The sequence below is a fragment of the Pyxicephalus adspersus genome, chromosome 2, assembly GCF_032062135.1.
Source record: "Pyxicephalus adspersus chromosome 2, UCB_Pads_2.0, whole genome shotgun sequence".
NCBI lineage: Eukaryota > Metazoa > Chordata > Amphibia > Anura > Pyxicephalidae > Pyxicephalus > Pyxicephalus adspersus.
Genome location: NC_092859.1, coordinates 149,302,607 through 149,318,620, shown reverse-complemented (window position 1 = coordinate 149,318,620; position 16,014 = coordinate 149,302,607). Strand labels below are relative to the sequence as shown.

Sequence of the window (16,014 nt, the reverse complement as noted above, 5' to 3'; positions counted from 1 at the left end):
ATATATATATATAAAATATATACTCTTAAAGTAAAAATTCTGAGTTTAGGTACACTTTAATGGCAGATAAATTTATAATCCCTTTGCTTTACCCCAGGTTTGCTCCAAGGTCAGCCAATACATTATCACAGCGCATTAACATTTTCTTGAGAAACGTTCTTCTACCACATCTGTTTAAAATTAGTTGTAAGTGTAGCTGTATTAATCATTCAATAAAGTAATAGTCCATAATGTGACTATTGGATTTGACTTCAGCCAGTTTTATGTGTGATTCTGATTCTTTCTGAACCATTTCCATATTCCCATCCCGTTCTTCAGACTTTTACTGATTCTTTTTTTCCGCTTGAACTTTACCTCTAAGCAGCACCTTTCTTCTATCGTAAGAAGCAAACAATTGTGTGATCAGAAAACACAAACCAATATATTTCATCTTTCAAAAGCCTGACCAGTTCAGAACATTAGCAAACTGTGCTTTTTAAAAGTGATGTTTTAGGGAGTACAGTCAGTGCACTGCCAGTGATTTCTGACTCATAAACTCATTTAATCTTGGAGTGAGTCAACATAGAATCATCACTAAATCTCATTTATATAATTTCATATGGACAGTGCAATATGTATTATATTACTTCCTGAAAAACTAAGTGCAAAGTTAATGTTGCCCTGGGGCCTTTTGAATGAAGATTCAATTTTCTATAGTTTACGCCAGTATTTCCTCTAACCATATTGTTTTGTATTGTACTAAACTAAGATATAACTTAGTTTGGAAACTTAGATGAAAGTGCTCATTGTCAGCATTTTATTTAAACAGTTATTTAAACCGAGTGACTGACTCTGGTTGGCATCCATTGCACCCTTACCTATTATTTCTGTTGCTGGGTTTCTCCAGAATTGTGCATCCACACTTTTAAACAAATGTTTGAGATAATACATTGCAAGTGATTGAAATAGTTAATTTAGTGATCTCAGTGCTGTTTTGGTTTTAACACAGGAAGGGGGCTTTTTGGCACTGATCTCAATGCAGGATAAAGGTTTGTTGATCACAAGTTAAATATAAATGTGAAAGGTTTATTAAAGCATTAGGGTAAAACTTAAAGAGGAATTAAACTTAAAAATGGCCAAAACAAACAAAAAATACACTTACTTTCAATCCTGCAGCGCAGTTGTGTGGACCGGAGGTCCATTCCTTCGGGTCCTGCGTCACCCCGGTATCCGTCTTCGGGCTCCAGGTGCCGCCATCTTCTCCACTTCCGGGTTCTTCTTGCTACATCACCCGACCCATGGGCCAGATCGGGTCACGTAGTTGGGGAAAAAAACTCGCCGATCTCACTGCCAATGCATGAGATTGGCTTTTTTTTCCCCTTTTGATGAAAAGGCTCCTTCTGCACTTGCACCTGTGCACCCAAGAGCCTCCAGGAAAGCGTGACCTAGGTATCTCGGGAGGCTTTGCGCTCCCATTCGTTCTTGATTGCCTAGGCGATCAAGAATTGGGTGGTGGCGCTGCACCCAAAAAGTCTAAAGTTTACCTATGTAAAGTGAAAATTCTGAGTTTAGGTACATTTTAACAAATACTTTATTCAAATTGAACAATAAAAGGTCAAACAGTATTGAGTACAAGGCCTTGTTGCCAATATGTGGGATGTAATTTACTGCACTTTATAAAGTATGTGATATGCAAGCACATCATGCATGGAAAGTAATGTCTGTTGTTCCCACTTATGCATTGCACTGATATGTTTTTTACAACACACTGTTGCTTGTATAATTGTGCTTATTTGTATGCTGCCCCATTTAGTGTAATGTTTGGGTTACCATCACTATAGACAATCATGCAGGTGCTTTGTGGTGCCATGTGTTGCGGTATAACGCATGGCAATCACACTTTCCAATAATGAAAAAGAGGCCTAAGAATGATTTCATCAACGCGTTTCGCATCTGATGCGGCTTTTTCTATCCCAGAGTCATCTCTTTCTTTCTCCTTCCTTTAGTTTATTAGATCTTTAGACTCTATAAAATACATTCTCAACCAGTATAATAGTTCTACAATCTAAATCTTTCTTGCAGCTTTTTTATCAATGCTTTTTTTTCATTTTCAAAGTTAGTATATTAGAAAAGTAATGGTGAAAATGTGTGGCTCTAACTGTGCATTTTTGGTTTATTCACTCACAATGGTCCATGTAAAGGGGACGTGACCTATTGCTATGAAATTTCTGCTAAAAGCCATCCCTCTGTCTCATTTCAGAAAGCTCAGAGGATGGTAAATGTTAGAATAAATATAAGCAAAAAACAAAATGGACACGTGGGTTTTTTTTTTAGGCAATAGTGCTAATTGTATTCAGTGATAACACTCATAGAATACATAATCACAGTAGTGCAAATGTACATAATAACATGAATTTAGATGGCACAGAGTGGGAAACTTGCCATCCTATTTGTACTAGACAAAGGTAACCCATGACATGAATGTAGAAAGTTCAGTATATTGACTACAATGAACAGTATAGTAACGAGGTGATGCATAGCCGGAAAAAGCCAAACATGACGCATTTTGCCTGAACGAGGGCTTCTTGAGGTGAAGCTGTGCGTCTGATATAGCAGTTGTAAATATGACAAGTATAGGTCCCAATCGGGAAACACTCCTAGTGGGTTACTTGAGTACTTAACATAAAAGGTATTCCAGGCAGGTGTGATCTACTAGGAGTGTTTCCCAATTGGGACTGATACTTGTTGTTATATTTACAACTGCTTTATCAGACACACAGCTACACCTCAAGAAGCCTTCGTTTGGGCGAAACGCGTCATGTTTGGCTTTCTCCGGCTACGCATCACCTTGTTACTATACTGTTCATATACTGTTCAACTGTACAACAGAGAAATAAACTACTCGGTCTTATATCTCAAGGAGACCGTTGAAATCCTTTTGCTTCACTTTCTGGGTCTTAAATCTGCTGTGACTCTGAAAAGTTCCTACTCCCCCATTAGATTTTTATTTATTTCATATAATAGAGGATGCACAACTCCAAAATGTTTAGGCTATGTTCAGATTGGTTTTGAGCACACGGCATGGTTACCACTGCTGAGAATGAATGGGATGACAGTATGTGGTTCAGAATTGTAGGCTCTGGTGAACTTCATTCAAATGCTAGCTCTTTAAGAGCGGTGTGGGTGGCCGAGCAGATGGCAAGGTGCCAATCGCCAGGAGCATCAGAAGATTTGTGCCTTGTGCTAATCTGAACATAACCTTCGATGTTCAAGAACAGAGTACGGAATTATTATTTTTATTACACAGTATTTATATAGCGCCGACATATTACCCATCGCTGTAGTACCTGCAAACTCCATGCGGATATTGTCCTAGCAAGGATTATGGCTGCACATTGTTAGAGTTTCAAAAACATATAGGGAGTCATGGGTTAACCTAGCCCAGTAAATAAAATATTACTTTTGTGTAGACTGACCCAAGCCAAACTAAGATAAATATGCTGGCTACCTCTGTCTTGCCTTATTAAATAAGAGCTAGCACCTCATTTATAAATGTAGCCTGTAGATCTAGGTCTTTAACAGATCTTATATTCTTTTATTGTAACATTTTGCTATAGATGCATTTTGCATACTTGCAGCTTGGACAGGTGATATGTGATGTTCAATAATTTATATCAGGCAGCACCATCAGTACTGAACCTCAGATAGATTAATTATTGATCTTAAAGAGGATCATAGGGCCGCACTATGGAGCAATGGAGCATGTGTCATTTGTCGTAACAATAATTGAGCCATGTGCAGTACGATGGCTCAGTGGTTAGCACTCTTGCAGCGCTAGGTCACAGGTTGGAATCTCAGCCAGGACACTATCTGCATGGGGTTTGCAGGTTCTCTAGGTAGTAATGTGACTACTGCGCTGCGCCGTGTAACATATCAGTGCTGTGTAATAATAATGTAACTATAATTTTTAGAATTTGTTGCAGAAACAGATACAGGTCATTACATCTTAGTGAATTGAAGCTCCTGACCTTATCAGCGGATGACAAATAATGAGTTGTATCAGAACCAGAAGTGATGCTTTGACATACCTTTAAAGCATGAAAAGCGAATGACTTGGTTTTAGCAGAAGGAACCCTGAACCAGTCTGGATGTGAATGTGAATGAATTCTAACTGAACAGTTTTGTGGCAAGGACCAGGAAGAGGAATTGTGCTGATATGATTTATAGAGCTAGAATGTGAGCCAGCATTAGGAATGATTAACACACGGCTGTGGCTAACAACTTTTCTTGGCTTATAGAGCACCCAGCACACATTTCTGTACATGACCAATGGTTTACTCAGAATAATGAAGTCAGAGAAAGTGAACTATTTAATGACAGCCTATTACAACGTTTGTTCCACTGTCAGTACTGCTGACCCGGTGCAGAATTTGGGGTCATGTGTAGTGCCGAGTAGCCAAGCCATATTCATAAAAGTGACATAATGATAGTATAATGTAGCTAAAACTCAGATGCAATAGAATGTCTGGTGAAGGTGCTTGTACTGCAGTTTGTGGCCTCACATGCTGCAACGCCTGACCAATCTTCCCTAAATCTACCAATAACCATTTACTACAAGGGCCTGCCAGACAATAGACAAGTTAAGTGGAATGTATTAATATATTTTAATGGGCAGCAAGGTGGCCTAGGGGTTAGCACTCCTGCTTTTGCAGCGCTAGGTTCCAGGTTTGATTCCCAGCCAGGACATTATCTGCATGGAGTTTGCAGGTTCTCCCCATGTCTGCGTGGGTCTCCTCCGGGTACTCTGGCTTCCTCCTACATCCCAAAAACATGCAATGAGGTTAATTGGCTTCTCCCTAACAATTGACCTTAGACTACATTAATGACATATGACTTTGGTAGGGACATTAGATTATGAGCCCCTTTGAGGGACAGTTAGTGTCATGACTATGGACTTTGTACAGTGCTGTGTAATATGATGGTGCTATATAAATACTGTATAATAATAATATTAATTTTGTCTTGTCAGAGATTTCTAGGTAGGGACTGTAGGGAATAGAGCACTGCTAGGTAAGTGATTCTTGACTGCGGCAGGTCAGAGTCCCCCACCGGTGCCATCACCCCTTTTAACCCAATAAGGACACCTAGGGTATGGTGCAAATGGCCTCTTGGCAGTTTAGTAGAGAATTACAGTTCAATGATTCTCACATATTATCCAAACATTAACATTATAACCTTACAACATCACCCCATTGGTTTGCAGGTCATTGAAGGCACACCATCCTTAATCACACCAACTAGGGATTGGCGCCTTTCATTGCTATACCAAACTTCCAGGCACAACTCCACCACCATGGGAATGCTAAAAGTTTTGCATACTATCACCACACCAATTACCGACCGTACAAGGAGTTTGATGGTCTCTGGGGACAGGTAGGGGCGGATGTTTTGCAGGTGAAAGTAACAGTACCTGGAAATGTTCTGAATATGGGGGGTAAATGAGAGGGCAGAATCGAAGATAACACCAAGACAACGTCCATGGGGGGCGAACAACAGTGTAATCACGGTTAGAAATATGTCAGGAGGAGATTTGGAATGTGAGAGGGGAATACCATATTACTTATGCTAACATTACATTATATTTCTCCATTTTCTCAGCTTTTCCTTTCTGTTTTCCCTTTCTCAGTCCTGGTCCACAATGGTCACCCAGACAGACAACCTGAGTCACTTGTTACGGAATCATTCAGACACTTTGCATTCTGGACCCTTGAAGAAGCTCTCTGATCTCATCCGGGAAAAACAACAGCTGAAAAAGTCATATACGGAACAGTGGCAGCTTCTCAACCAGGATTATGTGAAGGTGATGTATTTCATGTGCTTGGAAAGTTGATTTACTGGAATCATTATTACAGTTTTATGGCTGTCCTTACTTTCCATAGAACGATTATTAGAGTGGCACATGGTTTATTATATTGGCACCATCTCAGTTCCCATCATGAAAATAACAAAATGCATTCCATTTTGTGTCTTAAAGCTAAACTAAGGCATGTTACAAAAACACGTGTGATTCTGGTATGTAGTCACGACATATTAAGAGGAATGAAGAGTCTGCCTCTAAGGCCCGACATACAGTATACATCCCCCCCTCCCATGGCCATGGATATCACAATAGTAATTACAATCCCAGCAAACTGATTCCTGCAAAAGTATTTCATGTAAAATCCATTTTCCAGTATTGGATCTAGTGGATCTTCAATCACACATGAAGTTTTACTGTTAAATAATTAGAAATTAGGTATGATACTTAAAGATTTTTTGATTTCAGTATAATATATATATATATATATATATATATATATATAAGCCCTTCCTAAGTAATAAATGTACCCAGAAATTAATAAATACAATTTCTGATCCATTCAATCATCTAAACCAGCCTTTTGCAAACTTTTTTACATGGTGGAACCCTTAAAATAACTTTCTGGTCTCAGGGAACCCTGTCTGTATTAACTATATCCACAGCTCAGAGTATACAAATATGGTGGTCAGTGGGAGGAATATCTCTTATATTGCTGACCAGAATATAAGAGAATGTCACCCTTATAGATACCCAAAAAGATCATTAGTGTCACTTAAACCGACCTGAGAGGTACAAATTGCTCATTGCTCAAGGAACTCACCGGAACGTTTGGGGTAACTCTGCTTGACAAGGACTGATCTAATCAATTCAAATATCCCATAAGTGTTTATTTGGGGTATGGTATCCCCTACCCTTCCCTTATCTTCCCCTTAATTGTTTATCCCATCCATGGCTCAATTAGTGCCTGATACTGATCTGCCATTGGCTTACACCTACATTTTGATGTAATTTTTTTTTTTTTTTTTGGGTGTTTCCTTTGAGTTTCTTTTAATTCTATTTTTTTTTTTTTTTTGGATTTGTACCAAGTAATGTTAAATAAACATCAAATGGAGGGTAATTTATAAAGCAGTGAATCTTAAATTCACTGAAACATTACCCATTAGATAATCAATTACTGACAATGAAACACACTGAACTTGAAGATTCTTCACTGAATGTCGAATTCACTGATTTATAAATCGACCCCATAATGCATAAACGGCTTTAGCCAGTCAGAGCTCTATGGAGTTATCAACTTCAACACTGCAAACCTAAATGAGTAGAGAGCACAGGAGTGACATCATCAGTGTACTGCTGTTCCTTGACTGTCCAATCATCAAGTTGTGGGCGGGTCCTTGACCAAGCAACAATGGTGGTCAGCAAACAGGCTAGCAAGGGTAAGCTGAATGACAAGACTGGAAAGGAATGACAAAAAATCAACTGTTATATATTGTTGAGTATCTATCAGCATTGGGCCTGATTTATCAAAGACTGGAGAAGATAGACTATCATGGCTGAACTTGGGTGATCCAGTGAACCTGGATGGATCTGGTCCAGACATTAAAACATTTACCAAATAATAGTAAATGATTTTAAGAAATCTTTATGGGTTTGCTGGATCACCCAGGTTATCTCATCATAGTCTACCTTGGAGAGATTTAATAAATCATGCTCATTGTATACCAATTTATGCTGTGCTTCCATTTTTATTAGGTAGCTAGTCCGAGGCAGTCACAATAAACTGTTCAAAATTTCACTCTTTTCATGTTAGTTTTGCTGTGTTTCAGTATTTATTCATTATGTCTTCATTTTTCTGTATTGTTACACATTAGACAACTCAACAGGAGATAGAAAATCTGAGGAGTCAATATCGCACTAAAGTCAAAGATACCTTACAAGCCAAAAGAAAGTACCAAGAGGCAAGTAAAGGTGAGCAAAGTGCATTATGGGTACTGCGCTTTTATGCTTGGTTTACTAATTGTTCTCCCGATAATACTTTTCTGATTGGCATTTTTACCCCGATATTGTGTAAGGGACATTGTCATGGTAACAGCAAAAATCCTAGATCAGATGAATAACAATATACTAGTTTTTTTTTATTTCTTTTATCTTGCATGTTACTTTCATCTCTTTGATTATGTGCAGATGTCAAAAAAACTCCACCTTATAATTCTACTTTATATTCCCAAATTCTGTCTTTAATACTTACCAGTTTAATTACCTTTAGCATTCTACTTTATTCCGTTTGATCTGTCATAGGATTTGAGTTTTCTGTATTTTTTTCTCATTGTTCTAACAGAATTTAGTTTTTTGTACTAATGAAAGTAATGTGATAAAAAATTATTTAATAAAATGTTATTCTGAAGTCCAGGCTGACAGATAAATATATAACTAAGGATGCAATAGATCAGTCTTCCTTCCTTGGCCATTTTAACATGGGGGAACCCCTGGAATAACATTCTAAAAAATTGCTGAAACTTCTTCCTGAGGGAGCCGGTTCCACATTTTCACAGCCCTTACAGTGAAGAATCCCTTCCTTATCTGGAGCTTAAACTTCTTTTCCTCCAGACGCAATGATCTTGTTTTTTGTAATGATCTAAAGTGAATAATTGGGAAGAGAGTTTTCTATATGGACCGTTTATATATTTATACAGGGTGATCATATCCCCCCTTATACGTCACTTCTCAAGGGAGAATAGATTCAGTTCATCTAATCTCTCCTCATAGCTGGGCTCCTCCATTCCTGTTATTAGTTTAGTTGCCCTTCTCTGCACTCTCTCCAATTCCACAATGACCTTTTTGTGAACTGGTGCCCAAAACTGGACTGCATATTCCAGATGTGGTCTGAGCAATGCTTTGTACAGGGGCAGCATAATGTCTCCATCTCTGCAGTCTATTCCTCTTTTAAAATAAGAAAGTACTTTACTAGTTTTAGATATTGCAGCTTGGCATTGCATGCTGTTATTAAGTCTATGATCTACCAGAACCCCCAGATCCTTTTCCATTACTGACTCCCCCAAATGTATTCCCCCTAGACAGTATGAAGCGTGCATGTTGTTAGCCCCCAAATGGTGAAGATTTACAGAAGAAGGGCATGAAGGAGGTGAAAATACATGATAACTATTTTACTTGAAAATGATCAGTGGTAATTTATCACAATTCTCTGTACATTTATCATGGTACTTAGAAGACCACAATTAAAGGGCAACATCAAAGTGCAGTAATAAATCCAGCTATACAATAGTAAACTGGACAATAGTTGTGCAGTACTGCCAAGTGGGAGCGATAGGTAATGCATTAACTTGCAATGGTATTGCAAACTTTTCGGATTGCAATATTAATGAAGTATGCTCTGACCAGAGATAACATTTATCATTTATTTAAACATATTGAAAACCTTTCTATATCTATAAAGGAAAGCTAGGAGGCAGTTGGGAATGAAGTAAATAAAGTGTAGAGTGGCTATATATGCACATTCATTGCAGTAACTTAAAAAATGGAGCTAATGCTACAAAAAAAATATATATTGCAGCATTGTCCTGGAAGTGGGAAAAATAGACCCTAAGAGTGCAGAAAAAGAGAAGTGAGAAAAAGAGACCCTAAGAGTGCAGAAGGGAATATATATATTTGTTCACATATTCTGACTTTAAAAGATACCTTCTACGGGCATCAATTCAATAAAAACATAATGTATCCAATCATTAAAAGCATTAGATATATCCATGACATTTTTCATCAATATACAACCACATAAATACTGTACAAATTGTTTCACTATTCAGCTTTCTCAGGAATTTATGAGACTGACAACAAGAATCAAATGATAAATCTCAGCTGTTTAAAACCATGACCGTCTTTAAGTCTAATAGTTGGAGATGTTGAAATCATTTCAAGGTTGCTAAAGAAATTTTCAGTATTTCAAAAGTTTTGTTGATCATCTTAGCAGACAGGTCAACTGTCACATGTGTTCTTGATAATAGCAAACCAACTTTTTGTTAGTCCACATGATGAACTGTTGATTTCACCTTTCCCAATAAACATGCAGTTAGTCTCCAGAAAGGGAGAAGGGAGTGGATAAGAGTGAAGAAAAGGAGTAAAAAGTGGGAAAAAGAGAAAGAGAGAGAAGAAAGAAGAGTAAACCAGAGAAATGGGAAGTAAACAGAAGTGAAGGGGGTTGCGAGGGAGGAAAATGGAGCTGGGGGTCTTGACAAGTAATATAAGTGGATTGGATTATCATGGCCTTGAAGGAGGCCAGGGACAGATAAGAGAAGAAAAGAAAGAGAAGAAAGAAGAGAAGAAAAAGGAGAGAGGGGAAAAAGGGGAAGGAGGGTTGGGAGTGAGGAAATGGCTGTTGGGAATGTCGACAAGGAATATATAATAAGTAGGTTACTTGGTGTTCCAGGAGGATAGTGGGCTTTCCAGGAGGCCCAGATTTTGGTCACTTTTTTTCGAGTTCATCTTTTAAATTGGGTTTAATATGTAACATTGCATAGTTTATTATAAGTAAGTGATGTTATGAAAGTTATGTATTTAGCTTGTAAGATGTAAGTTGTTTTTAAGAGCAGGCAGGACTAAGCCTGAATTTGAACCAGTCAACACTTTTTTGGTAGTAGTAGTATAGCAGAAGGCTAGAACCCCTTTTATCTGTCAGTGTCCTTGCAACAGATTTTACCTTACTTCCCGTCTGGTGAATTTTTGTTAGTTGATAAGGCTTTATGTTCTTTAAAAATCAATCTTGACTGCTATGTGCTATTCAAAAATGTCTAGATTGTTCTAATATAATTTGGTCTTTTGCAGATAAGGATCGTGACAAAGCAAAGGAGAAATACGTGAAGAACACCTGGAAGCTGCACACACTCCACAATCAATATATTCTGGCCGTCAAGGCAGCCAAACTCCACCACGAGCAGCACTTTACCCTGAGCCTGCCTAACCTGCATGAATCCTTGCAGTGCCTTCATGAGAGGATGGTAACAATCCTGTAAGTGGAAGCCAAGACAAAACCATCTAAGAGCATTTCCTTACAGTGAGAAAAAAGACAAAAAAAAAGCATGGGTTTTTTTGGCACCTAAAAGTTACATTCAAGTCAAGCATAAAAGACATTTAATCTTGAAACATAGATAGATAACGTAAATAAGGTCGTTCCTATTCACAATTTCATATATAGAGGATCCTAATCTTAGGAGTTGAGCACAATTAGTGAAACGTCTCTTAAACCGACGTGTTTCGCCAGATGGCTTCCTCACGGGACTTGTGCAGAATGTTATATGGTGTGATTGGTAAAAGAGTGCACTAAGGGATACCTCACAGATAAGAATGATAAACATATTCTCATAGTCTGGTCCAATGTTGCCAAGACTATCCAACAGTGGTATGCAGAGTCTGACAGTCGAAGGCCTGCAGTGTTGAGCGTTCAGAGCCTGTCTTGGTCACTACTTGATATTTTGGGGTTGTCACCAACATTAAGAACCTGGAGGTTTGGTAGGGTACTCTTTCACTTAATCTAGCATTTCCTTACAGCTAAAATCTCTGTTCTCTAATCAATGTGCGGACATTTGTCATGTTCTGTCTCTGTAACGTAGGACAGATCTCGTCTTTTTTTGATAATACTGTTTCATGTTTAGATTAGCTCAATGTGATGATTCTTGGAAGATATTAAAAATACTGGCATTAAAATGGAACTAAAGTTAAAATATAGGACCAGACAGGTCCTGTGATGTCCCTTTGTCAAAAAAATAACCTTACCTGCCTGATCACTCACCTGTCTCACCTGTCCTCACTCCATCAGAGGCGCAGGATCCAGATCTGCAGCCATCTTGATAACTCAGTTATGTGTGCAGAAGATCAATCATCCTGGCAGCCTGGCCCAAAAAATGGGCAAAGAAGGTTACCAACAGGCCCGAGCATACATTGTATGTCCATTCTGCAAAGAAATGCATAGACACTGCATAGTCCTATTTACACTACATTGCACCTAAAGTGGATGAAATACAGTTACCATTATAATTTATGAATCTCTTCACATCACTGGGTACTATATTATATTTTTCAAAATTCTTGTTTGGTGTGTCTAGTAGTAGTCACCTTTAACTGGACCTGTTTTTGTAATGTTTAAGGTGTTTTATCTTTTATGCCTCTTCATTTCTACCAGTGCACACTTTTTCCAGCAGTAAAAGGGACATTTTACAGGATAATGAGTTTCATATTTTGTATAGAAAGGAAAACCAATTTGCAAGTTGGGTAAAATAGACCATCTAAGTCAAATTGAAACAATCTTCTCTTAACACCATCTGTCTTCTATCTATAAAGTCCTTGCAAAAGCTCCACACCAGCATTTTGACAAGGTTTGTCACCTTAAACCATATACAGGTAGTCCCCGGGTTACATAAGGGATAGGAACTGTAGGTTTGTTCTTAAGTTGAATTTGTTTGTAAGTCAGAACGGGTACATTATTTTAATAAATGCAATTAGGACAGATGTTTGTCTCATCATATTATTAGGCAGAATTGTGTCAGTTACTGTATAAAATCCTCACTGTGTGCAACAAAAAAAAAACAAAAACAAATAAACTTTATGGAGCCTAGACATTCATTAACTTCTGGAGCAAGCTGTGCTTTGATACAACTGCAGAGTTTGTCTTGGTAATTAAATAGTTACAAGATGTTACAGACCAGCTCCACTTCTAAGATCACCCACAACCTCAGCTGTGTTTAGCAAAAGATTTCTGCAAGTCTTGCAAACAAGCCTCCGTCCTGCACACGAGCAAGCAGGGAAGCCCCCGTTCGTATCTAGGAGTCTTCGTATGTTAGATGTCCTTAACTTGGGGACTACCTGTAATTTGAAGTTGTAACACCTATGCAGACTTCCTGACACCAAGGATGGGATTATTCTAAATTCACACCTTCTAATCTCAGACAATCAATATCTGCAAAGTCACTTTCTATAGTGGTTGAATAAAGGTGTAACTGCTATATGGATAAAAATGCGGGGGTATTTTCATACATGGATGGAACTGAAAAAGCAGCTTGGAAGGCTACAAAATATATTAATCATCACAGAAGTAAGTCCAGCTGAATATGACTAGCACAAGGTGTAGTTTGTTCAACGTAAAAGTCTCTATTTGGCTTCCAAACAAAACAGCTTTCTTCAGCATAAAACACAAATTTAGCTTACATGAGCTGGGCACAGGTGGATGCAACGTCCATAAATCAAATCAGAATAGATGAACAGCCACCAACAGCTTCCCTTTGCCAATAGCACAGACTCCAGAGACTTTTCCCAGAGTCTAGGGCCCTGAAATTTGCTAAAGCACAGCAATCCTAACAGAGTTGCCTCCACTATTCTGGACAACCTGGTTTTAAAGAGCCCATGCTCTATACCCTGGGGAAATATATATCCCATCCAGGACCAATCCCTGCAGTCCTGTGCATTTTCTCGGTGCAGTTTGGTAAAAATACATTTTATATCCAATATTAATGCATATACAATGCACTAAAATATACTGAAATGCAATTTCATTTCATTAGTGCACTATTTAATGCACAAAAGTTTATATTTTACATGAGCTTTCAGGTAGAAAATACATGCAAAACTAATGCAAAACAAAAGTAAAATGTGTTTTGCTTTGTGTTACATTTAAGGGAAACTATTAATTTGACTACAGCGTATTATGCTATTTAAGGGAAATGCAAGTGCATGCAAAGAAGCTTTACTTCTCTGTAATTGTAAGAATCTCTATCCATGCAGATGGAATTTGCTCCAAGCCTTTAGCAGGATTTTAAACAATTCCTATCCAGGAAACTTACTCTAAGAACATAAGGCCAATGCTGGTCTCATACCTGGAGCTTGTGTAATAGGCAAAGGTCAGTTAGCAGGAAGTTAGAATAATAGTGAAGTATGAGACCATGAGATGGAAGAATGATTAAGAACAAAAAAGAAGACACGTCTTTGACATGTGTTTAGGCATGCACACAACACCTTGTACATGGGCCATAAAGAATTTGGACACCTAAGGGCACCTTATCCATTACGGGCCCCTATTTGGAGGAAGATGCCAGAAAAAATACCAGTAAGTTATTTTTCTACATATCAATAAAATAAGAGAATTGTGGCTCCCTTTGAATATACCAGAAAATAACTTCTGTTCAGTAATAGGTGTCTATATTAGCACAAAAAACCTAGATTGTAACCTGGATGTGGAATAAAGCTCCGGGGGTATATACAGAGTGATACAAAACTTTTCACTGTCTTTGTCTGTTTCTCTGCAGAAAAAACATTATGCAAGAATACTACGAAATAACAAGCCTGGTGCAAGAGGAAATAGCGGCTGTTCACCGAGAAATAATTAATGCCATTTCATGTATCAACCCTAACAAGGAATATGAATACTTCATCCAGATGAACAGGTACGCAGCTGGAATGTGGCATGCGTAAAGTGAATCTTTCACTGAGAGATATATTCTGCTATTGCTGACCCAGTTCTATAATATACAGTTTGCCTGGTTGGAGTTCTGATCCTCGGAATTTATTACTTTTTGAATTGCTGACCCAGAATGGGGATGCAGCTCAGGAGTTCAGCTATATGCAGCACAATTTGTCACCCAGTTATCTGCATGTTTGTGTCAGGTGTGACTGGGACCACTGAACCCAAATGATCAGCTTTACAATTAAATAATTAGCATTCTTATAATGAGTTCAGTAATGGTGACTTCCATCATCTCTCAGTGATAGGCTCACTTTAAAGCAGAACTAAACCGAAAAATAAAAAATCACACTTACCTTTAATCCTGGATATCCCTCAATCGCGCTGGACATTTCATCGGTCGGGTCCCACACCATCCTGGAATTCTTCTTCATCCCTGTGTGGAGGGAGCGCCAGTCGGTGCCATCTTCAGTCTTCCTCTTCCTTCTTCTGGCTACGTCGCCCGATCTCTCACTATGCAGGTGCAAGATCGGGTGACCCAACCTGCTGTAAAGGGGAACAAAAAGAGAGCCAATCTCGGGCATGCCTCCCGGGAGCCTCCCGGCATGCATGTAGATTGGTTACCCTTTTATGTAAAGTAAAAACTTTGAGTTTAGGTCCACTTTAAATTATGGCTACATAAATGATATAATGACTGCTTAAAGTAGAACTAAACCCAAAGAAAATAAAAAAAAAAAAACACTTATCTTTAACCCCGCAGATCAGTCTATCCATCCGGAATTTTTTCATTTTTTTCATTGGGTTCTGCGTTGTCCTGGTATTGGGCGCCGACATCTTCTCCTCTCTTCTTCTGGGTTCTTCTTCCTGTGTTACCCAATCTCACACTGATGCAAGATCGGCAGATGTGGATTGGGAAAAAAATTGGCGATCTCACTGCACATGCCTGAGATCGGCAATTTTTTTTACATTGATGAATGGGAGCACAAAGTCTCCCGGGATACCTGCATCACACATCCCAGGAGGCTCTTGGCTGCTCCATCTGCGCATGCCCTGATCTCGATATCCTGGGAGGCTTTGTGCTTCAATCCTGTTTTGATTGCGACGGCCCAGGAAAGGAGCTGGTACAACAGTGCTATATTGAAGAAAGGATGGAAGTCGTCTTTAAGTCTCTTCTCACATTTATTTGTTGAATTGAGGTCACTGTATCACACAGGAACTTACACCAGGCTAAAAAAAAGATTTACATTTTTTTCGCAGCTGTGTCACAGTTAGATATAAAGAACAAATATTCCTACCTGGTTGCCCAGATGCTGATGTCTGTTATTTATTGACAATTAGAAATGTTGCTTGCACATTTCTGTTGAAGTTTTCAAAATAAACTCCCTAAGTACTCCCTAAATTTGTGCAGAATACTGCATAAAACATGTTGGGGGAAGAGTAAATACCATAGAGCTCTGGTGCTTAACACAAGGCTTGTGGGCAGCATGCCTCCCACCACCTCGTGGTGCATGGCCCACCATGTGGGTACACCACCAGTTTTATAGAGTGTCACGTGGCCCAACATGTGGGTACACCACCAGTTTTATAGAGTGTCACGTGGCCCAAGCGTTCTGCTGGGGCTGCTGGAACCACAACCAACATGGTGCCATCCAGCACCTGAACAGGAAGGCTTTTACACCATAATCTACTTTAAATTCATGGAATACACATACAG

General features: G+C 38.7%; 1 protein-coding gene across 3 annotated transcripts in view; it reads left to right on the top strand.

The window, feature by feature from the left end:
• Nucleotides 1-16,014, top strand: part of FES (FES proto-oncogene, tyrosine kinase) — a 117,871-nt gene that overhangs the window by 39,074 nt on the left and 62,783 nt on the right. For 2 of the 3 annotated variants that reach the window (XM_072402757.1, XM_072402756.1), the window contains exons 3-6: nucleotides 5,666-5,839; nucleotides 7,711-7,807; nucleotides 10,676-10,859; nucleotides 14,146-14,283. In XM_072402757.1, the coding sequence (XP_072258858.1) occupies nucleotides 5,666-5,839; nucleotides 7,711-7,807; nucleotides 10,676-10,859; nucleotides 14,146-14,283 (593 nt within the window). Of the gene's footprint in view, nucleotides 1-5,637; nucleotides 5,840-7,710; nucleotides 7,808-10,675; nucleotides 10,860-14,145; nucleotides 14,284-16,014 lie in introns of all 3 variants that reach the window. The other variant, XM_072402758.1, reaches the window with a different exon arrangement.